The sequence below is a fragment of the Sinocyclocheilus anshuiensis genome, unplaced genomic scaffold, assembly GCF_001515605.1.
Source record: "Sinocyclocheilus anshuiensis isolate Anshui unplaced genomic scaffold, SAMN03320099.WGS_v1.1 scaffold603, whole genome shotgun sequence".
Taxonomy (NCBI): Eukaryota; Metazoa; Chordata; class Actinopteri; order Cypriniformes; family Cyprinidae; genus Sinocyclocheilus; species Sinocyclocheilus anshuiensis.
In genome coordinates, this window is record NW_015551055.1 from 423,570 (window position 1) to 433,082 (window position 9,513).

The 9,513-nt window shown below is 39.3% G+C and overlaps 1 protein-coding gene across 1 annotated transcript in view; it reads right to left on the minus strand.

Annotated features, from left to right (window-relative positions):
• LOC107661973 (disintegrin and metalloproteinase domain-containing protein 33-like) overlaps nt 1-9,513 on the minus strand; it is a 101,539-nt gene that overhangs the window by 23,688 nt on the left and 68,338 nt on the right. The window contains exons 5-10 of the mRNA XM_016451799.1: nt 8,327-8,403; nt 4,874-5,057; nt 3,291-3,356; nt 2,615-2,686; nt 2,281-2,447; nt 1,813-1,897 (exon numbers count right to left, since the gene is read on the minus strand). Of these exons, the coding sequence (XP_016307285.1) occupies nt 1,813-1,897; nt 2,281-2,447; nt 2,615-2,686; nt 3,291-3,356; nt 4,874-5,057; nt 8,327-8,403 (651 nt within the window). The remainder of the gene's footprint in view (nt 1-1,812; nt 1,898-2,280; nt 2,448-2,614; nt 2,687-3,290; nt 3,357-4,873; nt 5,058-8,326; nt 8,404-9,513) is intronic.

The following is a 9,513-nucleotide window of genomic DNA, read 5'->3' on the forward strand; positions in this document are numbered from 1 at the left end:
GAACACAGGAACTTAAATACACAGACCAAACAAGGACAATTAACTCCACACACCTGAACAAAATGACAATTAATTAAATGAAGGGGAATGGTGCAAGAGGAAAACAAAGTTCAAAGTGAATGACATTGTGGAAGGCACGCTGGCAGAGAGATGGAGGAGGTTCGGGAGGAGGACAGACAACTGGGAGGAGGACGACAAACAAAATCCAGGGAGGTGCAGGTGGAGGAGATGACCAGGGAGGAGCCTTGGGCAGGAGAGGGTAGGTGGAGACCCAGGCCACAGCCAGGACTGCACTCCATGGCAGCATCGCTGGAGGGAGGAGCCAAGGCATGATGGGAACACACACACCGCCATGGGGATGACCCGGAGGCGACGACGATGGAGGTGGAGCCTGTGGCGCAGACAGAGAGCCGAAGAGGTGGAGCGATGCAGAGGATCCAAGTGGCCACGACAGTGCCGTAGTGACGATCGCCTGAGATGTTGGTGGGGATCCAGAGGCCAGAGGGCAAGCTGGAGCGACTGAGGAAGGAGGCAGAGCAGGCTGTAGCTGAAGGGGTGGAGGGCCAGAGAGCAGCGGACGGAGCACAGGCTCAGGAGTCTGGACGGCAGGACGAGGTGGAGCCACGGGCTCCTCAGGTCCAGGAGACGAAGACTCCTGGCAGGCCAGTTAACACTCACTCTCAGTGGTGGGAGGGTGGGCGGCACTCACTTCCATACCCTTGTATTCCACGAGAATTCCCTCCGGCATGTGTGGTGTTGCCGGCTCACACACCTGGTCAGACGCGTCAATCGGCTCAGGCTCCAGGGCGATGGCATGCTCAGTCGCTTCTTCACGGGATGGATCTTCAGTCGGGGTGGGCTCTGGCTCTCCGTCTGTGGTGGGCTCAGACAGATGCTCCATTCAGCGACGTGGTGATTGGCTGGGCGCCGGGTTGGGAGTGGGGCTGGCGTCTTCATTTGCGAGGCCAACGGTGAAGGAAGATCCACAGGAGCTTAGCACCCACTCCACATTAGCGGCGAAGCTCCCTCGAGGACCCTCCTCGGACAACTGCACTTGTTTTGCGGTGTTCAGGCCGGCGTGCAGGAACGTGCACAGGCAGTCATCCGGGAAGGTGGTCTGATGGGCGAGACCGAGGAATTCCTCAACATGCTCCTCGAGGGAGCGGTTCCCCTGCTCAAGGCAGAGCAGGTGGACAGCGGCAAAGTGATCCAATAATGGGAAAAAATTAACATAAGAAACACTGAATTAAACAAAAAAACAAACAACATCGCTTTACTTTCATTTTTGAGGGTCCGGTCTTCTGTCACAGCTGTGCTGCTAACAAACGCATGAAGACGAAGAAGAAGGTTTATCAAGTCTTTAATCCAACACACTGGTAATCCAACAAGGGTAATCCAACACACAGGGTAGCACAAACGCAGATGCTGACGAGACCGGATAAACTAGAACTGAACACACAGGAACTTGAATACACTGGCCAAACAAGGATAATTAACTACACACACCTGAACAAAATGACACAATTAAGCAGGCTATAGACTAAGCATACATACATAACATACATTATTGATGTAATGTAGAATGACCCCATCCATGTGTAATATCCAGACGAAAAGCTTGACCACTCATTAGTATTCTGCAAAGTGATCCTCGCCCACCACACAAAGTAATAGAACCAATAAGAGGCTAATCAGGTGTGTCGGAGCTATTGATCACTTTATCAAATCCCTGCATGAGCTGTACACAAACACACACACTATATACACAGTGTTTACAGCCTGTTCTAGATGCAAGCCTGCATGCTTTCTTACCACATTGATGCCTCCTGAGTTCTCATGACTGCACATGCCCTCCAGCGGAGCCATGCCAATGGTGGTGCCCTTGAAAATCACACCACTGCAGGGAAAACAATATAAACTTTCAGCTATGATTTCAATAAAAATGTATATCCCTTTAAAGGGATAGGTCAACCAAATTGAAATTTCTTTCATCATTTACTCACCCTCATGTCATTTTTTTTCATACAGGTTTGGAATGACTAGAGGGTGAGTACATATGAAAGAATTTCAGTTTTTATGTGAAATATACCGTACAAAAATATCAGAAAAAAACGGACTAATTATATTTTTAAAAACTTAATACAACACCATTAAAATATGTTACAGTGAAACGCTGTTTCGTTTCACTGTATACTAACTGTATAGAGCTGAAATGACAATAAAGCTACTCTGACAGTATTGTTCTATATGTGCATACAGTTGGTGTGTTTTGTGACTAACGTGAGTAGTTGGGCATTGTCATGTTTCTTGCGGGATTTAAGTTTCTGTCTCCACTGAAGGAAGGACCAAAGAGTTGAATTTGGCTCCTCATTGATGATGCACTGATCATGTTCAGTCCAAACCTCTAGACCAATCAGAGGTACACGGATGTTCAAGTCTCTGTAGAACTGATCAGACCAAAACAAACAATTAGGAACATGGCACAAGGATTTAATGTTTGTTAAATATAATTATAATACAGACATCTAGGAATTTCGCATTCCGAGAACAAATATGCAGTCTAAACAGTAAACAAAACCTTTGAACCAAAGAAATGCACTCAGGCTTGACATACCTTATCTACATAATTAGCAATTTCCATTATCCTCATTTTAGTTTTGTAAAGGTCCTTGTTTTGCTTTCTGTACTGTAGAGACATGAAGAAATGCCAAGAGGCAAATTGATCAAGACGAACATACAAATGCATAGACTCTGCTTGAGAAATTGCAAAAACCCTGTTACAGAGAAATTTGATTAACTAAATCCAGCCATAATGAAATATTATATAACCTCCTGCCTCTTTTGGCTTTTGGTGGATATTATACAGATTCAATGTATATGTATGAAAGAATTCAATCAGAAAACTCAACAGAATGTAACACTGAAAGATTGTCTGCATGCCCCTCATGAAATGTATCCCTCATACACGAGGACTAAAAATTTAACTATTAAATTCACTGATAACTTCTTGATAGCTCCTCATACATGTAAGATATTGGCAATGGGAGTGATAGAAAAGAGAGGGAGAGAGTGAAAAGGCACTTCCGAAGCTTTAAATTTAAGCAGCAATTGCTCAGAGGCCAAATTTGAATGAGAATGTAACACTAGGCATAAAGTACCAGTTCTAAAGTACAGTTTATATAACTCAGCCTGTATTTGAAGCTTTAAAGCCTTAATTCCTGTGGCGAACTTTACTGTGTGGAAGTGTCTAATTAGTGGAAGTGAGCATGACACAGGCATCATCAGCTTACCAGTGTGTTGTCAGCTACTATATAGAGTTCCATGTATTTTGTAGTACCCCAGGCATTTCGTCTAACCTAGGGGTGGGGATAAATACGGAAACAAACAAACGGCAAACAAAATGAAACGTTAATTGCTGGAGGGAAGGGTTTATGGATTGGTTTCTCTAGTCTCTTGGTGCTTGGTTTTACATCCATTTAATAAATGTCTGTCTGCAACAACTTAAGTAATTAAAGGGGTCATATGATGCCATTTCAAGTTTTCCTTTCTCTTTGGGCAATTGTATTAAATCACACATATTGAATTTACTATAAAATAATTGTTTGTGCACATAATTTTTTTTTTACAAACTGACTACAAAAGCTCAAAGACTGTATACAACAATATTGTAGCAATGTTTTTATTTTTCACTGCTTGCCATCACTACTGTTCTTCATATTTGTTTGCATTTTAACTGATGGGTCTAATTTACGCGAAAAACTGCTTTGGCACAGTAATCACAAAAGTGACAGCTAGCACTTTACAGTAACCAAGCAGTAAATAAAATGTGAGTGAAACAGTAAAATAAGCAGAAGAACAGAATGTTCATATAAGTCATCTTCCTTGGCAACCAGAGGAAAATAAAAGTGCGACTTGATAAATGTTCATAAGCAATAAAAATGAAAGCTCCGCATTCCAAAATGAGTCTCGTAAGGAACTCGTTTGTATGCCTACTAGCTATAGGGATAGTTGGAAATTGAATGAATCTGGGATATTTAAAGACTCAAAGGTACACAGGGACATACTGTACTACAGTATATATGAACCTCAAAATTCAGGAACTTTGTAATCCAATTGTACCAGGAATACATCATTACCAAGGAGGAAGCACATTAGTCCAAACTGTTTATTAATTTATGGACCCTCTAATTCTCATTTGTAAACAGCAGACCAGTTAGAAGTCTCTACTGCTCGGCTTTAATGAGAAAGCAAGTGCAAGCAGAACAATAGCAGTAGGAGGGCTCCCAACTCCTGCTAATGATCCTCAAGAGTTTTGTAATAAGTCCACATTATGCACTTCATCAGTTTAACCTGGGTTTAAGATGGCTTTATTTCTGTACTGTAATGAGCCAAAACACACTTTTCTTTCTGCAGCACATTATGGGGACAAACGAAATTACTGACGCACAATGCAACACAACAGCTTTGCGTCAGACCTCCATAATCTTTTTTTTTGTAAGTGGCCTATCTAGTCATTATAGATTGGAGGGAACAGAACATCTTTGCTTTTGTGAGAGAGAAATTTCTTCTGACATCATACAGAATCTACTTATGTGATCAGAAATAGAGACTTAGACACACTGAATAATGATGGTAATGACTGACTGTTATTTCCCTAATGACTATTATGCTTACAATCTAGTGAGAGCTGCTTTACAAAATGAGATTTTTTGTCATCTGTGGAAAGGACTGATTAAATAGACTTTTTGCATGACATCTATTTCAGTGAAATATACTGTAAAAATCAACATTTATTACCAAGTCTCTTCATTTTATGAGATATTAAATGATGACATGGAAGACACCATAAATGAAAATTTCATTTCTGACTGACTCTTTGATGCAAAGGTTTAAGGTGGCCACTGAACAGGCTGATGTGTCCAGTCTGATGGCTGTGTCCACAGGTGCCAGTTTTGATCGGCAGGTCTTCAGTGCGATAGAAAGTGTGGTGGAGAACCTCCTGGCCTCTGATTGGCTCCAGGTAGTATGTATCATTTGAGTTCAAGACAATCAAACCTCTGCAGAAGGAAATGGGAGTAATGTCAGCTCAAATGCTCTCTTGTTAAACTTGTGTCAATTGTCAATCATTTACTCACCCTCATGTGGTTCCAAACCTGTATGATTTTATTTCTTAATAAATAAAGATATTTTGGACCCCAAATAACATTGGACCCCATTGACTTTCATTGTATGGGGCAAAAAACCCAGAGAGTCATACGGGTTTGGAACAACATGAAGTTGAGTAAATGATGGCAGAATTCTTGGTGAACTATTCCGGTAAGGGTGTTTTTTACTAGTACTATTTAAGAATACCAATAAAAGAGATGTGCATATCTATGAGTTCATTTTCATTTGATCTTTATCTCACAAACATATATATAGACACACAGAGTAGAATTTTAATGCCTCGTGATCCTTCTTTTAGCCTCAGTATAGTTAACAGCATTAAGTAGATATGCATTAACTAATCAGAGGGATCAGAAGGGCCGCTGAAATGCTGCTAGATTTGAGATCTCCCAGAGCACCTCTACAGCACACTCTAAATTTGACCTCTGTAAAAAGTTTTCAATCAGTACATTTGAAAAATATATTAAAAATAAAGTCCATGAGACGGCAGGGTGACCCATTTGCCATTTCAGATTTCAGATTGGTGTTCTCGAGTCGCCCCCTTTGTGCCTACGATGTGTCCTCAATATGCATTTTTTTTTTGTCGAGTCTGCAATGATGTGAGTTCCACAGTGGACCTCTAATCAACAGTCTATGCAGCACTATGGCAAGGACTTGGGGCTAAATTTGGGACAAGGTCTTTAGAGCAGAGGTCTTCAACCCTGTTCCTGGGGACCCACTGTCTTGCAGATTTTAGCAACAACCCTAATAATACACACCTAAAGCAGCTAATCAAGCTCCTCGAGACTGCTTGAAAATACACAGGTGTGCTGATGCAGGTTGGAAATAAACTTCGCAGGACAGTGGGTCCCCAGGAGCAGGGTTGAAGACCTCTGCTTTAGAGTTTGATTTACTTGTGTATACTACCACTCAAAGGTTTGGGGTTAGTGCGATTTTTATTTATTTATTTGAATGAAATCAATACTTTTATTCATCAAGGACACAATAATTGATCAAATGTGACAATAAAGACTTTTATAGTGTTATATATTTGGTTATATATTTAAAAATGTTATGTATTATAATAACAAAACCATTTGTTTACGCCCCAGGGCATCCAATTATTATCTTCAAAATGAGGATTGTCATTTTCCCCAAGTTGACAACAGGCAAGCAGAAATGACTCAAGGTATGGCTTTATAATAGTTCCTGACACCAAAACTGCAAATATGGCCGTGATTTGATTTGCCTTGGCATAAATGTAATGATATTTTTGAAATAATAAATAATAAAATAAATATTTAATAAGAATAATAAAACAATCAACTACATTATTGTCAAATTTGTAAATGGACTGATGCCTCTATTAACTGTAGACTATGTCAGACATCAGCACATGACCTCCATTGAGCTGAGGGTAAGGAAACACAAAAGTCGCCTTGAGAAACGCCACATGAAAACATACAGTTCTAATTACGTTTGCTCTTGCAAAATCTTGCAACAGCTGTTCAATGACTTGATCTGTCTTCATAAGAAATTCAAGACCTTTGGCAATATCTAGAGACAGACTCTCCAGGGCTTTGCCCTTAAAAACACTGTTATTTTCATATAACTGGCTAATCAACTCAAAATAAACTCTGTATTTAAAAAAAATGACTGCTCTCAGAGAGTACATTTGTGCACTGAATGATCAGCAATGAAAGCAAACACACTTTAGGGAATGTTGATTCATCCCACAACTATCCTGTCTGCTGCTCTCCGATTTTACACAACTTTCCAGAGTAAATGACAGCTTCATTTATCATCTAGGCACATTTAACCAATTATGTAGCCAACACATCTTTGGTATTTCAAATTATTTAAACTGTTTTTAAATGTTTTTAACTGTTTTCTTTTTTTTCTCTGCAGCCTCTTCCCTGATACTACTTCATAACTTTCATTATCACAAAAAAAACATATTATCTGATGATCAGTAGTTCATGTACAATCAAAAATGGATATACACTACCATTCAATAGTTTGGGCTCTGTAAGATTTTGTAATGATTTGAAAGAATTCTCTTTTGCTCACCAATGCTGTATTTATTATATCAAAAATACAGTAAAAACAGTAATATCATCACAATTTATTGTATTATATTTTTTCCTGTGATAGCAAAACTCAGTTTTCATGATTCTTTGATGAACAGAAAGTTCAAATGAACACTCTTTTTTTTTAACACTTTTTAAAAATAACATTATAAATGTCTTCACCATGTCCTTGCTGAATAAAAATATTAACTTAAATTTCTTTGGGGGAAAAAAGATCTTACTGACCTCAGACTTTTGACAGGTCTATATGAAGTGTGTATTGAATGTACATTAACTAAAGTTCAAAAACTAATGGTTATATAATGTAGCAATGACTATTCATGACATAACCATAATAAAGAATACTATATTAAACATATTATCTTACCTATGACTCACTGTCAAAGCCCTCCAGTAACATAAATGTGTAGTAAAATAAAAATAATCCTTTATTTAATACCATGACAAACCTTAAACTTATAAAACATTCTTATAAACTTATAAAACATTCGCTTGTGTATATTTCAAAGACACAGAACTTTGGTTTGTATCTTTAGGCATTAGCTTTAAATTCAGCAGCAACAGGCAGGGCAGATGCAGTTTCAAGGTTGTTTGCGGATATTGTTTATAAGTAGAGAGAAAGCTTTCAGTGCTGAACGAGGACTGAGCACAACAAACTATTAACATTCTGGTAGGGCCACAGCATTAGTCATCAGTGCTTATATTCAACAACCTGGCCAAAACATTTCTCCTCTTCACAAATTAAGCACAGAATTGTGCTGCATATGCAAAATTATAGTTGGCCGACTTTTTGCAAGCACAAATGAAGAGTATCATCTAGATTTACTTTCTCTCTATGGAACATTTTGTACTTTCATACATCCATGCAAACCCATAAACAAATACTCGCTCACAACATCTTATTCACACAACTAACTGAAAAAAGCAAAAACAGTCATACAATATAATACCCACAGGGTGCTCATACAATCAAGCAGTGTACATCCTTATCACACTAAGCTGCGTGGCATTTAGCCTTGCTAAGACATGTGACCGAATGAAATGAGCGTATTGTGTCTGAAGAGAATCCAATTACACAAGACATGACATACCTCATTCCCAAACATGTGCTCAGAGCGACCCAAGATTCAGCATGACCTCTGACCCTCCCGTGATAGAAGCAATGATCCTGGAGATGGAAGAAGAGAAAGAGATTACTGGAGGCAGGGCAAAGAAAAACGAGATAAGAGGGAGCAGTTTGCTCAAGAGACAGGCTGCGGAGTTAATGTTGTTCATAAAATGGGCAAAACCCAGTTAATGGAACATCTATCTAATTAGTAGTAAAAAGACTACATCTGTAAATCACAATTACATTTGTTACATTTTTGGCTTTCAGGTTTATTGGACTTAATTAGTCTGCCTCTTTTTGATTTAAGCTCCAAAAAACTTCAGGAGTTTACAGTTAACATTTGGAAAATAATCGCTCCATTTCACTCTACTGAAACAGATCCAAACTACGTATAAGTGATATTCTTTCAGCTATTCAAAAGGCTTATATGAACGGTCAGACCGTGAAATTAGTTCATTTATTTAAGCAGACAGGAAGCAAAAGAAGGATGGTCAAGCACCACAGACACAAATCAACAGTTTCCAAAGACAACGCTTGACAATACCTGCTTCCAAAATATATCTACTTCTCTACTAGTACCCAGATGACCTACTACCAGGGCCGTGCACAGGGGGGTGGCCCGGTGGCTAGAGCCACTGCCCCTTTGCCCTCATCGGCTGAGTTGCCCCTCTCACCAATCCCCCCATCACCCCAGCTCAAGCGGTCTGTTCCCGCTCCGCTAAAGATCCGCCGATTCCGCTAATCCGCTCTGTGTTATCCCGCCCGCTCCGCAGCATCACTCACGATCTGTGCCCGCTCTCTGGAGTGGAGACCACAGTTCCCAATGTCGTTGCATTAACAGGTGGTAATGATTTGCTCTCTGTCTTCTAAAATAACAACAAAATATCCACGTTTTTAAAATGAGAATGTCTAGTCAAATGATTGTTCTCGATCAGATCTAATTTAAATAACACAAAATTTGCTGTTGTTGGCACACTTTGTAGACCAAAAAAAAAGAATATTTAGCAGTTTGTCACACTTTAATTTTTGTAATTAAGTATATTTCCCATTATAATCATTTGTCTTGATACTAGTAATCTATAACACATCATATTTTATTAAAACCATATTAATAGTAGGCCTATACATAGTTAAAAAAATAATATAAATGTTCTAAATGAGTTGTTTATT